We start from the raw sequence: 22,428 nt of genomic DNA on the forward strand, positions 1-22,428 counted from the left end.
TATCTCCCAGATTTGCCTAATTCTCGCCTGTGTATTAGAATTTCATAGCTGGTGACTTTCTAGCCCTCTGAAGATTCACAGGCATTTTTCAGGAGATTCCTATCCTGAAAGGCAGTGATGGAGTTGGTTTCATATTCTCTTTTAACTATTTACAGTTTAAAAAAAAACAAAACATTTTCCCACTTAAAGTAGAACAATTTGAAGAGTCCTGAGTATATCCCTAGTGTAACTATGTGGAAACATTGGTGTGATTTAGGTGTGAGTGCTCATGGTTATTCATTAGGCAGTTTTAAGTGACTTTTATTTTTACTCCGTAATTTAGTTTTTACCTATAATTTCATTGGTTTGAAATATGAAGCATTAGGAAACTTGAAAGAAATATAAAAATAAATTAGCGTTTGTCCATAATCTTTAGAATACATATAAATTGTGTTTATCTGAAAAGAAAATTCTCCTTAACACATCAAGATGTCTTTTATACTTCAATATTGTGCTTAAAATGACAAACCACAGTGATGATTTTATCAAACTTTGTTTTTATTTACAGGGAGTAAAGACTATCCATACCTGAAGTGTCGTATTTGCAGATAATTGCTTATGAGTTGCCTTGAGTGCATTTTGTTATCTCATAAATAAATGTGCTTGTTTTAGAAACAAGGACATCAAGTTTTAAAAATAAATGTTTAAAAAAGTGGGTCATATAAGAATTTCAAACATTAGGTCATAAAATGTTTTTTGTCTATTTTTGATGCTGCAGCATGTGGTTAAATGTCAGTCCACAGTTCAACATGTATTCGGGTCTCAAAGCAAGCACTGTACCATTTGATTATGTTTTTCCGTTATTTTATTTTATTATCATTACTTTTTTAGAGACAGGATTTGTCTCTGTGGTCCAGGCTGGAATGCAGTAGAGCAATCACAGCTCACTGTAACTTTGAACTGTGGGGTTCAAGTGATCCTCCCACCTCAGCCTCCATACTAGCTAAGACTACAGGTGTGCACCACCATGCGTGGCTTATTTTTAAATTTTCTGTGAAGATGCTGTCTCACTGTGTTGCCCAGACTGGACTTGAACTCCTGGCCTCAAGTGCTCCTCCTGCCTTTGGGATTACAGGCATGAGCCAAAATAATAAAACACTAGGCCTGCCCTATTATTGTAAAGTAAATTAAACAGTGTTCTTCACTTATTAAGGGAAAAAGCCAAGGGAAAACATGAATTTTGAGGTCTTGATTGGCTATGGGCTTCTGGGAGTCTAATGATCACATTTTAATGTTTGGTTACTTAAAATTTGTAAAATGGACCTGGCATTTTTGGACTGAAAGCCCCCAGAAGACTACTGTTTGGCTTCCTCTAAAATGATAAACAATCAGGGGCTGGCAGGAGTTTTTGGTACGTCCATGAAAGAACCAGCACTGAGAAAGGGAGAGGAAGGAGGGGCAGGGCTGGGCTGTGGCTGGATCGGCTCCCTTTTTTGTAGGGGCCTCAACTTCCTTGTTTCTGGCTCTGCCACTCCTGGGCTGAGTAGCCCTTGGAGAAAATGGTGTGTAACTTATTTTTTGTGTTTTTGGAAAATAAAATAATGGGAATAATATTTTTATTTTAAATACCAATTGATAAAGGTTTGGTTGTGTCTAAGCTTTACTTTGTGATTATGATTACATAGGAATCATTGAGAAGAAATACTTATTTTAAGGGCCGTATGTTTTTTCACTCCTAGTGTCACTTTTATCTGTGGTCTTACTCTATTTGGTGAATCGTGCCCAGGGTAAGTAGAAGATCTGATATTTGCTTCTTAAACTGCAGTGGGTCATCTTGTGGGGTCTCTGGGTTGTCTGCCTCTTTGGGGGCCAGTGCTTTAGTTCATGCGGTAGTGACTTTCTGTTTATAATGATGGAAACACATTTGATTATATAATATATAATTATGTTTTCTGGGCCTTCATATTTATTAAAATTGCTGTCATTTTGTTAATCTTCTAGCCAGATCAGTTTCTTATAATATAAAATCTTAGATGTTATTTTTATATTAATATAAAGAAATATAGCATTTAAAAAGTAACCTAAAGCCCCTCTGTGTTATTGTCTTACATTAAAAAAAATCAGAATAAGCACATTTATAGCTATAATTTACATTTTAAGGTTCAAGATGTTTGGTTTAGAATTAGAAATTGCAAGATTTTTTTTTCTTTTGCTAATTCATACTGTATGTATTAGTGCATTTTGTTGTTGTTGTTCTTTATAAGATTTTGATGCTGTCCTTAGTAATTTTTCTAACTGCTTGCTCCTAAAGAGTGTTATGTGTTTAGTAGAATATAATATACATTCTGTGTAAATAATTTTAGGTCATTTCCTTTTTTTAAAAAAATCGTTTTTTTTTCATTTCTTTCTTTTTTTTTGACAGAGCCTCACTCTGTCACCCAGGCTGGAGTGCAGTGGTACGATCACAGCTCACTGCAGCCTCAACCTCCCACGCTCAAGTGATCCTCCCACTTTTGCCTCCCAAATAGCTGGGACTATAGGTGTGTGCCACCACACCCAGTTACTTTTAAAATTTTTTGTAGATATGGGGTCCCTCTATGTTCCCCAGGCTGGTTTCAAACTCCTGAGCTCAAGCAGTCCTCCTGCCTCAGCCTGGGATTTATAGGCGTGAGCCACCACACCTGTTCATTTCCTTTAATTTCTCTTAATTTTCACTATTATTGAATATTAATACAGTGTCCTGAAGCAATACACAAGTCCAAACTCAAAAAAAATGCTTAAATTAAGGGGTGATTATTTATATCACACAAGAATTTCATTTTTTCCCTTTGGGAAAGTTCTAGTAGATAAACCATTTCTTTTTCATTGTCGATAACTTTTTCTGTTACTTAAAATACAGTGTATCTATGCAAATGGTTGCATGTATGTGTGTATGGTTGAAATTTACTTATAATACGTACATGGAAAAGATTGTGTTTATTTGTATTTTAGGTGGGAACCTCAATTATTCTGCAAGACAAAGGGAAGAAATAAAATTTTCCCATACTGAGTAAGTATTAAAAGGGTGAAAAGTTGTCTTTATTTTTGAAATCTTAAATTTGAGCATTTCATTTCAAGGTTTGGGTTTTGAAGTTTTTTTTGATTCTCACGCCTGTTGTCCAGGCTGGAGTGTAGTGGCATTATCACAGTTCACTGAATCCTCAACTTCCTAGGCTCAGGCAATCCTCCCATCTCAGCCTCCCAAGTAGCTGGGACTGCAGGTATGTGCCACCATGTCTGGCTAATTTTTTGTATTTTTAGTAGAGATGGGGTTTTGCCATGTTGCCCAGGCTGGTCTAGAACTCCTGGGCTCAAGCAATCTGCCTACATCGGCCTCCCAAAGTGCTGGGATTACAGATGTGAGCCACCGCGCCTGGCCTGGGGTTTGAACTTCTAAGAGATTAGTCTTTCTTGAGTTTTGAGAGCTAACTATTATGTGTGGAACTACTATAACAATATTCTTGTTTTCTTCAGAAAGTTTAAAAATGGATATTAAGGCTTAAAATGAAGGAAAAAAATAATTGGGTTTAAGTTGCTCTCTGTGAGACAGAGAGAGAGAGAGAGATTGATCGATTGATCGATCGATCTATAGTACTTGTAATTTATTGGAGGAAAGTCCATCATCCTAAGGTCCTGGACTGGGCTTACCCTTCCATTCTCTCAGATATTTTCTTTTTCTTAAGCAGTTGATAATTTTTCATCTTCTTCTGGTACCAATATGTGGTTCTGTGTTCTCTGACTCATTCGGAAGAGATTTAAGTATATAGTGTGGTGTTTAAGTTAACTTCTTTTTCTAAAAGTGTATACTGAAACATAATAGTGATTCTGTTTCCTGTTATTTCTAATATTTTTAGACATTGAAGTTTTTATTATTTTAAATATTTGTGAATATGTATACCATGTGATTGTAAGTTTTGTGACTTTTGACTAGGTTAAAATCTGGTAGAATAGTCTGTTTTTTTGAGATGGGGTGGTTTTGGCCATATTAAATTCACTTTTAACAAATACATCTTAAAATAATCAGAAGTATGAGTTTTGAATATCTTCATGATAGTCATGTTAAAAGTTTGGAAACAACATAAATGTCTTAGAGTAGGGAAAATGGTTAAATATATCATGACACATCCAGGTAATATGTTGTTAAAATCATGTTTTAGAAGGATTTTTAATGTCTTAGATACTTAACATGCTGTATGTTAAGTAAACAAAAGATAAAAAGGCAAATATAATATCCTAATTTTATTCAAGAAAAAGTATGCTGTCACATGCTTATTTTAAACCCAAATACTTATGTATAACAGAGAAGATACCGCTAGAAATAACCTTATATTAATTGAAACCTCAATATTAATTAAAAGCAGAATATTTTTCAGATTTTCTACATTGATCTTTTGTGACTTTTAGAATCAAGAAGAGTTAAAAAATTATTCAGAAAAAAATGTGTAGCTTAGTATATGCTATTACGTGTCTTGTAATGCTTGGTTTTCATTTTATAAGGCAGATGAGTTTCATGTTTTTTCTTTTTATAATTTATTGCATTATGTTTTGCAGATAAGAAGTTTAAATGAATATGTCATGAGAATGGGCTTAACACGTCGTTGGTTTGAAAACCTCCATTTTTAAAAATTTACGGTTTAGTTACTAGAAAAAATAGTGGACTAGAAAGTTATATTTATATCCAAATATACCTATTTCAAAGTGTATTCGTGAGGCCTGTTTTAGCCTGTGTCTTTTGTATTGTGTGTTGCTGAAGAATTCTACTTTTAGTGGGCTCATCAACAATGAAAGGGTTAGAAAATTGCTGTGGAACATCCAGGTGAACTTCAGGAAGGACAGTGAAAAATGGAAAACATCGGAGCTTCTGTTGAGATAATCTTCATTAGGTATATATCTTAGGGATACAGCCTTGTTTTTATCTTATAGCAGGAAAAAATCTTTTGAGGGGAATAGAAGGACTGTGTTACACAAAATAAACAATGGCATTGTCATAGGCCTTCCTTTTAGTGGTAGGGCATAATGCTGGGGAATATGTGAAGATGTTTGTATGAAGTCTCTTTCCGATCATGACCAGTAGCTTGCGCTGTACTCTGTAGTTATGTGGATTGCTGAGCAATGACCCTTTTCAATTGCTTATTTCTGTGTTACTGAGCACGACGTAATTAGGGACGTAATTTTATAGCATAAACTTTCTGTACAGTTTTTCTTATAGTCTAATAACTAAAAAGTGACCTTCAAATTGTGATAATTGCCTATGTACATGGATAAATTAAAACACTGCACACGGAGTACTTGATGTCTTCTTTTGATTTTAAAAAATACAAAAACACTGATTTTAACTTTTATTCATGCAGAAGATTGCCTAGAAGAAAACCCAAGTTAGAATAAAGAGAACTTGCCCAATTACAGTCATTGAAGGATTATGGGGGTAGCTTTTTCTCCAGAGTAGAACTTTAAGTAACATTTGTGGTTTTTCTATATTAAATAAAATGTGAGTATGAAGCTTCTCTGACAAACTTTAAATACTTTTTAATGTTTTTCAGCCTTAACATATTGTTTGTTAAAGTCAAGGAATGCAGATATTTTAGACAAAATATTAAACCAATGTATTTAGCTGATTATATTGTTTAAAGTACATGGCATGACATTGTAAGTGTAAATGTTTGGGAACAGATTGAAAGTACGTTCCTCATGCAAGGTAGCTTGGCAGCTTTATTTACATCTGTTTACATCTGTTTTTCTGACTTACAGTTTATTGTGTTGATATGGCTTGTCTCTGTGTCCACACCCAAATCCTCATCTCGAATTGTAATCCCTGTGTGTTCAAGGGAGGGACCTGGTGGGAGGTGACTGGATCATGGGGGCAGTTTCTCCCATGCTGTTCTCATGATAGTGAGGGAATTCTCATGAGAGTTGATGGTTTAAAAGTGTGGCACTTCCCCTTCACGCTCTCTGTCTCTCCTACCACCATGTAAGATGTGCCTTGCTTCCCCTTTGCCTTCTTCTATGATTTTAAGTTTCCTGAGGCCTCCCAGCCATGTGGAAGTGTGAGTCAATTGAACCACTTTAATTTACAAATTACCTAGTCTCAGGTAGTATCTTTATGGCAGTGAGAAGTGACTAACACATGTGTCATTATTGAGTTGTTAGTTCTTTAGGCTCTGACTGCCATATGACTGTTTTAGCACATGGGTGTTGAATATTGACCTCACAAGTGCGGGAGAGTGCAGGAAGTCCACACTACTTCTGCTGGAAGGCCCATGTGGCCTGGCCTCTTGCCTTGTCTCTCCACTGCCTCTGTGCCCCAGCCACAGTGAGCTGCTTACATGTTTTCAAATGGGTTGTGTTCCTTTCCCTCCCAGCGGGTTTGTCCACACTGCTCCCTTTGCTTAGAATGTTTTCTCCAAGGCTCTCTAGAACCTGTTTTTGCCTGATTTACACCAGAAAACCTTAGCCCCCAGCCCAGAACCATTCTTTCTCATGGAAGCTCTTCCAGATCCTTCAAGCTGTACTGGGTTCTTCTAAATTGCTGTGATCTTGCAGTTTTCCTTTTTAGCTTATTATCTGTGATAATGTGGATGTGGGTCTCTCTGTCTTCCTTAGATTGTAAGCTCTTTGAGGGCAGGGACTGCATCTGTTTTGTTATTGATGATTGTATCGATAGTGCCTAGCAAATGTAGGCACAAAATAAATATTTTTTTGAATGATAATAAAAAGAGTAAATTAGAATAACTCTTTTGGAGGATGAATTGGCAATATGAGTAAAAAGTCATAAAAGGGGGATGGTGGTGGACTGCCTGCATTTTGGCTTAGCAATTCCATTGCTGATAACTTGTCCTAAAGAAACCATCAGATGAATATACATGTAAATATATTTTAAGAAAGTGTCTTCACTGCCGGATTTTATAATAGCCTAAAGTATAATAGAAAGCCACTCTAATTTACAATAATAGGGGATTTGTTAAGTACATCATATTACATACCTAAAGTGAAATATTAAGTAGTCATTAAATGGTTTTGTTAGAGAACATATTAACATGGAATAATGTTGATGGCATTTTTACACAGAAGATTCATAGTGGTGCCATTTTTATAAAAACAAATGTATCTGCACAATATGTACACCAGTGTCTCTGAATGATGAGTTTCTATTGGCTTATTTATATTTTCTGATTTTTTCACAATAACTCTTTATTGTGTAATGAAGGTTTTAAAAACCCCACCAAGAATATAATTCAATGCAAGTTTGAGTTCTGCTCTTTTAAAAAAGTGATAATGTTCAGAAGGGAGGAAAGTAACAGGTAGTGTTTTTCAAAGAACTCTGGGGGTGAAGATGTGGGAGTTCAACAGTGCCATGAGTTAGAAATCAAATTTGCATTGCCAGGAATAAAATTGCATGTAAAGGGAATTTTCAGAGACAAAACGGAAGATAATGGCATCAAGGATAAATAAAACAATGCCTTTATTTTTTAGTCCTGGTATTCACTGATAGCAAACAACAGCCCCAGCTTGTGTGCATGCTGCTTATGATATCTGGAAGGCCTCAACTCCAGCCTCGTATCCTTTGCCCTCTTCCATCTGAGTGTTCCTGAGTGCCCCAGTGGGGATTTGGTTGTAGGCCTTCAGTGGTGATTTGTTGCCAAAATGTTCATGGAAGAAAGCTTTGAGTTTTGGTAAGAAATACTAAAAAGCCCTGACATCATGTAGGCCAGACAGCCAAACTTACCATAACTTATTAGCAGCATTCATTTCTTTCAAGTATATTAGTGTACATGATCATGTACTCCTGTGCACATGTCTTTTCTTCAGTGGATCTGTATCAGTTCCAGGTTTTGGCAGCTGCCTGCTGCAGTGATCTACTGTGTTCCCTAAACTAGAACATAGAAAGTTCTAGTTTATTTTTCAGCACTTAGATTTTTAAAATGCCCTCGTAGATTTGGCAGGTTTATTGTGTGATGAAAATCAGTGGACCTACAGGGCATTTCATTTCACATTATCATGTACTTATAGGCATTTGTCATTTTGTCTTTTTGAAGAGGATCACCCTTGGTGATCCTGGGGCACTCAGGAACACTCAAATGGAAGAGGGCAAAGGATATGAGGCTGGAGTTGAGGCCTTCCAGATATCATGAGCAGCAAGCACACAAGTTGGAGCTGTTGTTTGCTACCAGTGAATACTAGGACTAAAAAATAAAGGCATTGTTTCATTTATCCTTGATGCCATTATCTTCCGTTTTGTCTCTGAAAATCACCCTTGGAGACTTGGTGCATGTCTCCCAAGTTTTACCACGTAGTAGCTTTTGTGTTTCCATTTTCTTATTAGTGAAATAGAAGATCACTAGAGTTCCTTCTGTAGTACTCTCATTCTTAATTTATGAAGCATAAGGGTATGGCTAATATATGTTAGATGTGTATTGGTGGATGACCTAAAACGTCTATAGATGTGTCTCTCCATACCTTGTGTAGTTGATGGGTTGGGCAAGCTGGACCCTCCAGGATTGCATTCACATTACTGTGGTAAGTAAATGAAGCACCCTGGAGGGGCAACAGAATGCTCTCTGGAATTTCTAAGAGTCCATGACTTATCCCAAACAGCTGAACGTATGGGCTAAGTTCTTGCAGGTCTTGCTCCCTTCCCCCAATATTGAGGCTTGTTTAGTTTTCCAAGGAAAATCTGATTATTGTAGGGGTTCTATGTCTTACCATGTTTAGATAGTTTTTTTTTTTGTTTTTTGTTTTTTTTTTTTTTGAGACGGAGTCTCGCTCTGTCGCCCAGGCTGGGGTGCAGTGGCCAGATCTCAGCTCACTGCAAGCTCTGCCTCCCGGGTTTACGCCATTCTCCTGCCTCAGCCTCCCGAGTAGCTGGGACTACAGGCGCCCGCCACCTCGCCCGGCTAGTTTTTTGTATTTTTTAGTAGAGACGGGGTTTCACCGTGTTAGCCAGGATGGTCTTGATTTCCTGACCTCGTGATCCACACGTCTCGGCCTCCCAAAGTGTTGGGATTACAGGCTTGAGCCGCCGCGCCCAGCCGTTTAGATAGTTTTTAACCTTTGGAAGCCAACTCTGTCTGCCCTGGGGAAGAAGTAAAAAATTTCAGGACAAAAGGGAACCCCCCTACCTCTAGCCCAGTAGAGCCCAGATTTCACAGGGTAAAGTGAACAAGAGATGGACAGTGGATAGAGTGGTTGGGAGGAGGATATGAGAGAGGCTGTGCTGGAGCTGGAAACAACAGGGCTCAAGAACTGGGAAGAGAAAAGTGGCTGGAGGTAGTAGGAAAGTGGGCCTGGCAGCAGGTCATCCCAGGATTTTAGAGTCATGCCCATGATGTGGAGTGAGTGTTAGAGGGAAGGTAAGAGTCCTCTTCTGGCTCTGGCAGGGTCCATGGAGGTAGAGACCAGGCTTAGTGGACGGGAGGGTGCAGGGAATGGGCCTGAAGGCAGTCATCTTATCTCTTAAAATGTTTTCCATGACTTCCATTTTTTTTTTAGAATTCTGTGAATTTTAATAGAGATTTGTGCTATGACACCACAATTAGGATGCAGAACAAATAGTTCCTTAATGTTTCAAAGGAAAAACATTAAAATTGCCTTTTAAGATAACATGTATGTGTTCTCTTCATGTGGAAATATTTGAGTTACCTTAGGAAGTTCTAGTTTATCTTTCAGCACTTAGATTTTTAAAATGCTTTTCGAGTCTAATGGCTAAGTACATACATTTTTATGATCATGCTACTTAATGTTTCGTAGACAATTTTTCACCTTTTGACATTTCTGAAATTGGGATGTGTCTTATCTTTGTTAGCATCTCATGATTCAAAGGAGTACAGTAGTGGGGAAGACCAAGCATGATGCTTGTGGCGATGTCATGTTGCTTGCTGAGTAAGACATGCATGGGCTTCTGGGTCTTCGTTTCTGGCATCATTGACTCCAAGGCTCTTTGCTAGACCTGGCAACTCAGAGATGTGGAAGGCATGGACCACCTTGCTCAAGGGTCTTATGAATGAGTGGGGAAATGGACAGAGGATCACTGATTCAGTGACTCTCATACAGCGTGATGAGGGCTGTCAGAGCAATGACAAGACTTAATAAGGTTCAGAGAACCTAGGACACCTGCATGATTTGAAGAGGAAGTGGTCTTTGAGCTGTATTGTAAAGGGTGAGTAGGCTAGTTCATCTAAAGGACAGAAGGAGCAGGAGGGGAGGGAGGAGGAGAAGATGTCCCAGAGCTAATCCTGAGAGAGGCTGCTGGTTAATGGAAATGAAGTGAAAGTGGCATGTGGGGAGCTCAGCTGTGCAAGGCAGATCACTGAAGTCTGTCTTCATGTTCAGGATTGTGATCGTAATCTTTTGAGCTTCTGGAAGATATTTATGCTGGTGATTCTCGAGATAGGATTTGAATTTTAGAAAGATGACCCTTTAAGTAGTAGGAAGGGAATGGATTGGGGGTTGAGGGGAACAAGTTTGGAGGCAGGAAAATGGTTAATAGGTTGGAGCATTGAAGTTAGAGACATGATGGGCCTTGAAGTAAGGCAGTGGCAGTGAAGATGGAAAGGAGGGACCAGTGCTCATAATGCTTGGAAGGCTGAACTGACAGGTGATCATTTGCTGGATGTGAGGTGAGGGAGAGGCCAGAGTTAAGGACAACACCCAGATTCCTGCCTAGGGTGGACAGTGGTGCCATTCGGCCATCAAGACCACAGGCGAGAAGGTGCAGGGTTGGGAGGAAAATGAGTTTAGTTTTGGCATTGCGGAGCTTGTGGTGCCCGAGATTTGTATGAACAGGAACATGGGTTCAAAATGTGAGAGAGGATTGCTCTGAGGAGTGATTTGGGAGCCATCGGGGAGTCAATGAGATTGCCCAGAAAGAATGTGGGATGAGGTGATAAGAGGGCCAAGGACAGTCCTGGGTCACATCCACTCACTGGGTGGGAGCAGGGAGAGATGCAGTCTATGGAAGCTAAAGAGGGTTTAAGAGGGAGTGAGTGGGCTGGGCATGGTGGCTCATGCCTGTAATCCCAGCACTTTGGGAGGCCGAGGTGAGTGGATCACCTGAGGTCAGGAGTTCCGGACCAGCCTGGCCAATATAGTGAAACCCCGTCTCTACTAAAAATACAAAAATTAGCTGGGCGTGGTGGTGAGTGCCTGTCATCCCAGCTACTTGGGAGGCTGAGGCAGGAGAATTGCTTGAACCCAGGAGGCGGACGTCGCAGTGAGCCAAGATGCCAAGATGGTGCCATTGCACTCCACGCTGGGTGACAATAGTGAAACACCGTCTCAAAAAAAAAAAAAAAAAAAAAAAAAAAAAAGGGAGTGAGTGACAGTGTCAAATGCCAAGAAAGGTAGAGAGGATAGGGGCTGACAGTGTTCATTTAACTTGCAACTGGCAAGTCATTAGTTTGTTTTTGAGAGGAATTTCAGTGGACTGGAGTGGTGGGGTAGGCAGCAGCCACGGTGTAATGATTTGGAGTGTGAATTCCAGGTAGAAATTACAGTAAAAATTGTAGCCTGCCCTTGCAAGAAACTAGACTATAAAAGAAGAGAGTGTAAGATCTTCAGAGGCCGCTTCTTTGATTGTCGGGTTAATGCTTTATAAAGGCCTCTTTATTAATGTGTTTTTCTACTTGCAGAGTGGAACATTCTCAGACTCTGTGATTCTTTAATTTTCTTGACGTGGCACTCTTTGCTTTTTGTTCATGATTTAACCACTATAAAAATGCCCAGCTACAGCTTGCTGCAAGAACATACATTTGGCTTTTTACCATGGAATTCTTTTTGAGGCCATTACCTTTGAAGTTGTTTGATACATTAAAAAAAGTCCTCAACAAAACAAACGTTGGGAAGTACAAATACTAAAGAGATTTTACTTGTTTATAGGAAAGTAAAATAATGAGAATACATAACTTTATCAGCTCAGGTTATGCTTAATTGCAAGCAATTAAAAACTATCCGCTTTTTATTGCCTTTGAAATATGGGATAAAAAGAAAAAGTGAGAATGCTTGCAGGTTGTGTGTCCTGGAACTGCTTTGAATTGAAGTTGGTGGGTGTTGGAACAAATAAATCCCAAACAACTTGTGATTTAGTTTTATAGGCACACATTCATAAATTGGATTTTTCAGTAATTCCAGAAAAGCACACACAGGAGAAGCATTTGCTATGTATTCATTTATTCCACGATGATTTAGTGAGCACCCATATGCTCAAGCCTCTGCTAGATCTGGGGGTGAGGGAGATAAGAGGATTTAAATAATGCTTCTCATACTTTGCAGAAAGGGAGATGTGCTAAGAGGGGTGTGGAGGATGGTCAGAGAAGGGAAGGCCTTCTGTTGGGTGATCACAGGAGGCTTCTTGGAAGAGGTGGCATTTGAGCTGTTTGCTGAGAGACAGACAACTGTTACAACTGTTCGTTCTCTTTGACTAGTTTGTTTCATGTTAACACCCTTGACTTCTCTGTGTCTTGACACTGTTTACTTATGTGATTTTCTGATGCTTTGTTATCTGAGAGCAACTCCTCTCCTCTGCTCTGTCAGCACTTTCTGTGATTCCTGTGTATCCTAAGTCTTTTGTTCTTTTTCTTCACTTCTCTCTCAGAGATACCCTTTTCTGATTCAGCTCTGAATATTTGCCTACCCAGTTGGCCCCAAACCCAGAGCTTGAGATTCAGTTGTCTCTCAACCTCCACCCTGCATTTCCAACTTGAGGTCTCACTAGCAGCTCACAGTAGCTTGTGTGAATCTGAGGTCTCCCTAACAGCACACAGTCCCCTCCCTCCCTTCCTCCCTTGTCCACCCACTGAGTACTAGGTGCTAGTTGATCATTCTTCTGATTCCTGTGGCTCAGAGTCTCAGAGTAGTTTTTGTTATGTCTCCCTACCAGTCGTGTTTAAATAATCATTTTATTTCTGTTTTTTCCAATATGTTTAAAAATTTTAGTTCTCCTTATGCCACCTTAGTCCTGTCTGTTATCTGCATTCTTGGATCCCTGCAGTGGTCTTCTAAATATCAATCATCTTTCCTTTCATGATTGACATCACCAGTGCTCACTGCCTGCCACACTTGCAATGTTGCTGGGATACCATGTTCTATGGGTTGACAAATGGAGTTGTGAGGGAGATAAAACAGACCTGAAATGATAAAGGAGTCCATGTCAACTTCAAGGGAATAAGCCCCGTGGGAGAGTCAGCAGTGCAGAGATCTGAGGCAATTGGAGGATGCTGAGTCCATGGCCTGTGGAAGTTGGGAACGTAGGCATTTGGAGAAGGCTTTGTCAGGGATTGTAGAGATGTAGATGGCAGGCCCGTGGCAAAATGTGGGAGAGGTTGGAAGCCACAGGGTGTGGTGGGAAAGCCGTGAATTGAAGAGTTCAGCTGGGACTAGACTGTGACAGGGCTAGCATGTCAGTGTGAGGGAGCTGGGCTTTATTCTGTAGAAGTGAAGATATGGGGGAGAGTGGACAGTTGGGGAAGGTGGGATGTATGGAACTGAAAGAAAATCTGGAGATGCCGTGAAGGGAAAGGAGATGCTGTGAAGGGAAGGGAGGCCAGTGTGGAGACTTTGCAGGAGTCTAAGCTGTGATGTTTTCTTTAATTCGTTCAAAACATGGGGGCTGCCAGATTAAGTTTCTAAATCATGACTTTGATCCTACTACACTTCTGCTGAAATGCCGTTGGTGATTCCTCCTGGTATGAGAAGTGGTTCTTTCACTGGCATGAGGGGGCGTCATCATCACATGTCAGCCTGCTCTTCCAGCATTGTCTCCAACTCCTTGCCTTCAGGAACCAACCAGTGACTTTCACACAATTAAATTTGCTCACAGTGATCTCTCTTTCCATTTTTTCCACTGCTTGGGACATTCTCCTGGTTGAAGTTTCTCCCAGCCTTCAGGTACTCTTAGGCTCTTCATGGCCCTCTCAGCCTGAGTGTTCACAGTCCCCTTTTAAACTCCTCTAATGCTTACTGCCTGTATTATTCATTTTGATAATCAACAACTGACATAATTTCTTCTGTAGCTGCTTAAGCTGTTAGTTAGTAGCCATATTGTTGCTTGTATGTTTTTATATTTTGCTTCTCCAACAGTCTGTACCTTCCTTAAGGGTTGGGATTGTGTTTGGCACTTTTGTCCCTTGCTATAGCCATCATATTTTCATCCAATATGAAAATAGCCCCAGTCACTGTATTTTGAACATCATAGTATTTGCTGACCTTTGGTTTTGTTTTAACCTGTCCAAACAATCAGGAAGATTATAGAAGATTCTAAGGGCCCAGGGGGATAACAGATTTGAGGATCCCAGCTTTCCCCAGGATGGAGGGCATTGAATGGGTAAATTCAGAAAGGACTTTTGTTTTGTTTTGTTTTTCTGGTTTTCTTATCCGCTTCTATAGGTGAGTTTTCTGTTATCACAAAGGAAGTGACGAATTTCTTCTTGCCTCAGGTTTGACAGTGGATTCTTGGTTCTACTTACAATGGGGTCCTTTTCCCGAAGGGATAGCCTAGTTTGATCCTAGTCTCTTGAGATAATTGTCCCTGAAAACTCAGGATATGATGTCAACTAAGTTAAACTTTTTTGATCCAAAACTGTCCAGAAATAAGTTAAAAATGGATGTTTATACTTTGCTGTTAAGTAGGTCAAAAAACTGCAGAAGCAATTTAGCCTTATATGGATCGGAGAAATAATTGCAAGCACATAGGTTAACAAGAACTTAAAGACAGGAAATCTTTGGCTAGGAGTGTAATGTATTTGCCTTTTAGACAAAGACAGTGCATCCTGAGGAGTCTACATTAGTTTTCTTTCCACCTCCAGGGTTGAAAGGCTGGTGGGCATAGAGGTAGTGGCTTTATGGCATGTGGGCTGGCTCCAAACCTTTCTTGGGGGAGCCTGGTGTACCAGTTCTCCAGTAATGTGAAACCTTATTAATTTGTAAGGGTGATAATTGGGACTGTAACTCAGCTGAAACTTGCCTATGTGTTATGCAAAGAAAGGACCAGAAATTAATGATATAAGCGAGAGAGCTGAGAGAATGTTCAAAAGAGCAAACATTTTAAGCTCTCTCAGCTCCTATAGAAACATTTATTTATGTGGAAACAGCTGACCTGCTAATTAGAAAACATCCTTGCCTATTCATTAAACCAATTATCCTGAGGAATTCTGCTAAGCAACACTTAGTCCAGTTCTAATTATTGTGTGTCCTTGAAGGGAAAAAACTGTACTTTTAGAATAAAATGTTATAATGTAGGCATACGCATGGTTTACTCAGACATTTCCCATAATTGGAGTGAGATAGTAATGAGGGGTTATGCTCGTTTCTTTTAAAAAGAATTTAACCACCTTCTCTTCATAGGGAGATTAGTGAATTATTAGATAATGTATTTTTAAGTGTTTTGCTCTTGTCTCCCAGGCTGGAGTGCAGTGGCGTAGTTTGGGCTCACTGCAACCTGCACCTCCTGGGTTCGAGCAATTCTCCTGCCTCAGCCTCCCAAGTAGCTGGGACTATAGGCACCCACCACCGTGCCCAGCTAATTTTTGTATTTTTAGTAAAGATGGGATTTCCCCATGTTGGCCAGGCTGGTCTTGAACTCCTGACCTCAGGTGATCTGCCCGCCTTGGCCTCCCAAAGCACTGGGATTACGGGCATGAGCCACTGCTCTTGGCCTAGATAATGTTATGTGTAGACCTGAGAAATCCTTGGAAATCATTATTGTTAAAAATAAGAAGTTTTTTTTAAGGGTTATCTTTTTGGATTACCTTGAGTCTTAACTAAAAAAAATCTTTTTAGGGAATAAACATCATTATGACTTAAGACATTGATGAAGTTTTTTTTTTTTTCGTAAACTCCGACATCATGTTTAAATTTAAATAAAAATGAAGTGAATCAGTTTTCTTGCAGCCGCTTTACTCTGTATCTCCCATTTTATCCCGCAGAGCTTTTCCTAACAAGAACACTGGTTAAGCAATGTAGTGCGAGAACACACAAGTTCTCCTCAGTGTTCTGCAGATAACAGCAATTGTATGAACAAGCGAGCTGGCCTAAAATGAGGAGTCGGTGCTGTCAAGGAGAACTTGGGCCGGCTCTAGGCTGGTGTTTGGATGGGGGCATACCTTTCAGTTTTAGGAGCGTGTGCCTCGGAGGCCACTGCCTGACTTTGAAAGCTCCATTCAACCCTGTCATCTGGGCATTCTCCCACTGGGTAAGCTTGGAAAGTTACTTCACACTGTGTGTGTCAATTTCCTTCTCTGTAAATGGAGGAAACAATGGCCTCCACCACAAGGGGCTACTGTGAGGATTAAATGAGTTCCGCCATGCAAAGGTGCTCCTTCACAGTAAGGTTTCATTTTGCAGGTCCATTTGCTCACTCATTCATTCAGCCCCTATCTATTGTGCCCTTACTATGTGCCAGGCCCTGCTATGGAGGCTGGGGGATCAGCCATCAGAGGAGATCTCTGTCCTATTGGAGCCTATACTTCAGTGGAAAGAGATCATAAATAAGTAAATGAATCAATAAGTCCAGGTAGTAATAAATGTTGCAAAGACAATATATAAGGAAATAGAGTGATTGGGTTATGAGGAGAGAGGTCAACATTAGCTATGGTGGGCAGGAGTGGCCTCTGAGAAGGTGACATTTGAGCTGAGACCTGAATGACAAGAGACCAATGAGAGCTCTCTTTAAAATAAGAAAGTTTTCTTTCCTTTGTTTTGGTGGCTCTCTCCATACTCTTATTTTAAACTCACTTAACATCAGTATAAAAGTGTCCTTTGCACTTTTAGGAGGTCTTGACCCCCTCTCCCACCAGCACTCATCTGTGTTCAAACAAGTTGTTGCTAGTGGTGTTAGGGCTCATTTTCCCCAAGCTTCACCTTGGCAGTATCCAGATCTGTTCACCCCTGGGAATTTCTTCCTTCCCCCCAGCTGGATGCTTGCCCACCTTGTTCTGCCTCAGTTTCTGGAGGAGCCTGACTCTATTGTTGCCCCCCAAAAGAAAGTACAGGACTGGGTTGAGGCAGCTGCTGACACTCACTAGAGGCCTCCATATCTTGTGGGCCACACTGGCTGCCCTCAAGAGCTGGCAGTCCTGAGAAAGCAGAAAGCGGATGGTGAGGTAGAAGGAGCGAGTGACATGGAAGGGCACAAAACAGAGGGTGAAGAGGCCACACACCAGTAGGATGGTCCGGATGGACTTGGCTCGGGCTGCGTTGCCTGTCCTCATGTGGTTTTCCTCTGGCTTGGTCAGGCTCCTGACCATCAGTGAATAGCACACCAAAATGACCAAGGTGGGAAAGACAAAGCCAGACAACGTCAGAACTACGCCATAGGCAAAATACCGGTCAAAATTCTCTGGGTTGGTCGTGTCATAGCAGATCATCTGGCCATTGATGTAGTCCGTGTGGGAGAAGGCCAGTGTGGGCAGCAGCTGGAGGACCACCAGGGCCCAGGTGGCGCCGGTGCCCAGCCAGGCATGCCTGCGGGTCCGGTAGGGCAGCGAACGCAGCGGGTGGCACACACCTAGGAAGCGGTGCACAGAGATGCAGGTCAGCAGCAGGATGCTGCCGTAAAGGTTGGCATAGAACAGGAAGCGCACCAGCTTGCAGAGCAGCTCCCCGAAGGGCCACCTGTCATCTAGTGAGTAGGTGATGATGAGGAAGGGCAATGTCAGCACATAAAGCAGGTCAGCCACCATCAGGTTCACCAGATAGATGGTGGCACAGCTCCAGCGCTTGGTTTGGCACCAGGAGAGCCACAAGACAGTGCCATTTAGTGGCAGCCCTAGGATAAAGATGATACTGTAGGTCAGGGAGAGGTAGACTTGCTTGTACTTCTCTGACAACTGGCAGAGACCTTGGTCCTGTGACGTGTTAGTGTCCAGCTTCTCCATGTCCTGGGAGGCTTCCTTCAGGGGCAGAGCTCCACAACAGCTCCCGCTTCTGCTTCCCCTGGAAGGAAACAAAATGGACAGCATAGCATCATGACCTCAGCCTGGCATTCAACTTTGTCTCCCAAAGTCTAGTCAGAGACCTTGTTTGAAAGAGACCAATCCCAGGAAAATCGAGGAATTTTTTTTTTTTTTTTTTTGAGACGGCGTCTCGCTCTGTCGCCCAGGCTAGAGTAGAGTGGCCAGATCTCAGCTCACTGCAAGCTCTGCCTCCCGGGTTTACGCCATTCTCCTGCCTCAGCCTCCTGAGTAGCTGGGACTACAGGAGGCCGCCACCTCTCCCGGCTAGTTTTTTGTATTTTTTAGTAGAGATGGGGTTTCACCGTGTTAGCCAGGATGGTCTTGATTTCCTGACCTCGTGATCTGCCCGTCTCGGCCTCCCAAAGTGCTGGGATTACAGGCTTGAGCCACGGAAAATAGAGTATTAAACGAGGGCCAAACAATCTTCCAAAGCTGGGCTTCCAGACTTACCAGGTCCAAAGGGCTGGCCTTACATTGACTTGTACGCTGTCTACTCTAGGCTGGGTTGTGATGGAAATGGTGGTGGGATGACACTGTCATTTAAACAGGGTACTCAGAACCTCCAGCTCTGTGGCTCCTCCTCCTGCTAGAATCCTTTGCATAGAGTCAGGAAATCTCCAAGGGGAGGTATTCTAGCCAGAGAAGCAGATATATTCCCAGGGGCTGAAACTGCCTACAATTTGATCCTAACCACACAGACCATAGTAGAGTAGAAAGTGACCCTTGGGGATTAGAGAGGATTAGGGAAAGTGCAGGTTTTGCCTACAGGCTCTGCTGGAGGATTTTGATTTGTATCTCTTTCAGGATTTCTTAACTGAGTATTTGAATACTGGGGCTGATTTGCTTATTAACCACCTTAGCATCCGAGCATCCAAGAAAACAAATCTAAGCCATGAAGCCAGGTGCAGCTTCTCCTTACTCCCTCCTTGCTGACAAAGTAGATGCAATAGGTGGGCCTAAGTAGCTAAGGAAGCCATGTGTGGAGCGTGAAGGGGAGCCAGTGTGTGGGCCAGCCAATCAGCATGGAGCCCACAGGAACTGAAAGATGTTTAACTCTGGGGCTTCATATTAGAGGCTTAATATTTAGAAAGATAGGTTAAAACAAGGGAAGAGAGAAAAGCATAAGTTAGGTAATTTGGGGATAAGTTGAGTGTTGCCTGCAAACTTCCATATAGAGAGAACCAAAGAAACAGACACTTCATTCACTCCGTCAATCAACAAACGTTTATTGAGCATTTGTTGAGTCAGGCACTGGGGATACGAACATGAGTAAGATACAGCTCTTGCTTTCCAGGAACTCACAGTCTAGTGGGGGAAGACATAAATGGATACAGCTGATTGTAATATGATGTGAAAAATGGTCAACAAAGTGTGTGAAAATCAGCAGGATACAGTGAATTCTCCCCTGAGGGAATTGAGGGCAGTCTTCTTAGAATAGGCAGCATTTGAACTGCTTGGGAGAAGAAACATGAGCTTGTTAGCAGAGATGGGTGAGAGGCATTGGGTAGGGGGAACTGCACAACCAAGGGAATGGAAGCTGAAAGGGTACAGTGTGTCCAGGGAGGGCAGGAGAGTCAGCTGCTGGAAGGAGGTTGTCTTAACAGTGATGGGATACGGCTACTGTGATGGTCAGTTTCAGGTACCAACTTGACTGGGTTAAGGGTATGCCTTTGAAGGTGTTTCTGACAGAGATTAGCGTGTGAGTCAGTGGACTGAGGAAGATCTACCCTCACCCAGTGTGAGCGGGCCCCATCCAATCAGGTTGAGGGCCTGGACAGAAGAAAAAATGGCAGAGGAAAAGCGTATTCACTGTTTGTACTGGAGCTGGGACACTCTTTTCCTGCCCTTGGACATCAGAACTCCAGGTTCGCTGGCATTTGGACTCTGGGACTTGCACCGTCTGCCCTCTGGGTTCTCAGGCCTTCAGCTTCAGACAGTTACACCATTGGCTTCCCCGATTCTGAGGCCTTTTGACTCAGAATGTGCCACACAGCTGGCATCCCTGCTTCCCCTGCTGGCAGACGGCATATTGTCCGACTTCTTGGCCCCATAACTGCTCAAGCCAGCTCCTATAGCAAATCTCCTCTCCTGTATCTGTATAGGAGATATAGATGGCAACATGGACCTGGGCCTGAAACAGAGGGAGTTACTGGTCACCAGTGCAGGGCTGTTGAAGTGCACGCAGGTGAGAGATGATCAGTATCCTAAGCAAGGCCAATGCAGGGTGGAGGCAGAGAAGGAGACGCTGCTGAGGCAGGAGTGATGGGCCTCATTGCATGTGAGGCATGAGCCAGATGAGTTGAGGGTGTTTGAGCTCTACAGTGTTGAGGACTGTGTGGGTGGTGAGTGTCTGAGGTGAGCACGAGGCTGAGGACGGGCGTTCTGAAGTTGGTGGCGGGGGACGGTGGCTCTCCATGCCTCAGCCTGCTGAGGGGCTCACCACCCTGCTCCCTGGCTTTAAAATCTGGAGAGCAAAGCTTTTATGACTGGGCGAGTAAAAAGGCCATTGTCATTCATTTTGTACCCTATGATTTGTTCATGCTGGGGGGCTGGAAAATGCTTAGGCATTTCTAGTGAAGTTGCCTTCCCATCTCAGTGTCAGCTCTTGGAGGGAAGCCGAGGAGGGAATCCACCATTATTTAGCACTGACTTGGGTCTGGCAGTCCACCCACGTGATCTTACTTAATCCTCAGAACAACCTTGTGAGCAAAACATTATTACCTCTGTTTCATGATGAGGAAATTGAGAGTCAGAGAACCCTCTAGGGCCCATTAAGATCCTTAGTCTAGTAGGCAGTACTCTGATCTGGCCCCTGGGCTAATGCCCTTCAAAGGACTGTTTTGGTGTAGTGAGAAGTGCTCAAATCCCACCTCTGCCAGGGGCGAGTATGCCTTCTCAAGCACTCACCGTATCTCTGAGCCACGATTTCCTCAGCTCTTGTAAAATGAGACAATCCCTTTCTGGGGAGACTGCTGTGAGAATTATCTAGAAGAGAGGCAAGTGCCCCACAGGGCAGCCACAAGGGAGAGAACCATCTTCCCATCTCTTCCCTCTCCCTCTTTTAGAGACAGTGGTACCCTGGAGACCTGAGCTCTTTGGTTTATGTGGCTGGGTGAGAGGCCAGGTGTGGCTTTGCTACCCCAGGATGGACAGGGTCACTTTATTCCTGTTGTTACTGTCTGTGAACCCAATTTTGTCTACCACCAATTCATATATTGAAGCCCTAACCCCAGAGTGACTGAATTTGGAGTAAGAAAGTAATTACGGTTAAATGAGGTCATAAGGATGGGGCCTAGTCTGATATGATTAGTGTTCTTATTAAAAGGGACACTGGCTGGGCACGGTGGCTCACGCCTGTAATCCCAGCACTTTGGGAGGCAGAGGTGGGGGGATCATTTCAGGTCAGGAATTTGAGACCAGCCTGGCCAACATGATGAAACCCCATCGCTACTAGAAATACAAAAATTAGCTGGGCATGGCTGTGTGCGCCTGTAATCCCAGCTACTCGAGAGGCTGAGGCAGGAGAATTGCTTGAACCTGGGAGGCGGAGGTTGCAGTGAGCCCGGATTGTGCCACTGGACTCCAGCCTGGGTGACAGAGTGGGACTCCATCTCAGGAAAAAAAAAAAAAAGGACACCAAAAAGCTTGCTGTCTCTGCCATGTGAACACATGGAATTAAATCTGTGAATTGACTTTAGCATTTAATATTTTATCTCCATCTGGAGAATGTCTTGAACAAGTGAAACCATTTGATGGAGTCTCATAAATGCCTTCAGACAGTAGAAGTTTGTTTTTACAAGTTTTTAAAAATAGTAACTTGATTCATATGTATAATTCTTAATTTGCAAAGATGAACTAGGGACTTATTTACATCACAGCATAATTATTTGATTTTTTAACAGATTCATATAAGGGGGGCGCCCTGGGTACAATTAATTAGGTGGTGGATTAAAGTAGCAGGTGGTTTGTTTGGAATTAATTTTCTAATGCGTTTCAAATCCACTAGATAACTTGATGTTATTTGGCCACTTGACCACTAGGTGGCAATAAAGACCAACAGGCTACAATCCCTTCCCCTACCCATCGGCCCCGCTTCAACCCCAAAAATGGAAGCCAGAATTAGGGTTGGGCTTTTGTCCAGGTATAGCAGCTGTGAAAGAGATATAATTCATTGAAGACATGTAAAAAAATCCCACCGATGGAAGAATCTCCTATTGGTCTGTTGTCTGCTGTTACTATGTTAGGTTCACACAAAGAAATGGAATGTAGCCAGCTGAAAGCTGCCTGTTGGGATGATTCTTCAGACCATCCCGTGAGATAGGCATGGCAGGCACTCTTCCCCACTTTACAGCTGAGGAAACTGAGGTTCAGAGAGGTTAAGTAGAAGTCATGTCTATGGTGATTTGGGGAAAGCCTGGACTTTTTACAAAGCAGAGATTAAGCAAGTTTCCAGATTCCTAGGGACTGT

At 42.1% G+C, this 22,428-nt stretch overlaps 1 protein-coding gene and 1 pseudogene across 6 annotated transcripts in view; one reads left to right on the forward strand and one right to left on the reverse strand.

The window, feature by feature from the left end:
- Positions 1-5,306, forward strand: part of LOC105488546 (major facilitator superfamily domain containing 1) — a 30,657-nt gene extending 25,351 nt beyond the window's left edge. For 5 of the 6 annotated variants that reach the window (XM_011752734.3, XM_011752732.3, XM_011752733.3 and 2 more), the window contains 3 exons: positions 1,719-1,766; positions 2,971-3,028; positions 4,570-5,306. In XM_011752734.3, the coding sequence (XP_011751036.2) occupies positions 1,719-1,766; positions 2,971-3,028; positions 4,570-4,573 (110 nt within the window). In that variant the 3' untranslated portion in view covers positions 4,574-5,306. Of the gene's footprint in view, positions 1-1,718; positions 1,767-2,970; positions 3,033-4,569 lie in introns of those variants that run through there. The other variant, XM_011752735.2, reaches the window with a different exon arrangement.
- Positions 5,307-16,752: 11,446 nt separating this feature from the next.
- LOC105488596 (P2Y purinoceptor 3-like) lies at positions 16,753-17,966 on the reverse strand (annotated as a pseudogene).
- Between the last annotated feature and the right edge of the window lie 4,462 nt (positions 17,967-22,428).

The sequence above is a fragment of the Macaca nemestrina genome, chromosome 2 (assembly GCF_043159975.1).
Source record: "Macaca nemestrina isolate mMacNem1 chromosome 2, mMacNem.hap1, whole genome shotgun sequence".
Taxonomy (NCBI): Eukaryota; Metazoa; Chordata; class Mammalia; order Primates; family Cercopithecidae; genus Macaca; species Macaca nemestrina.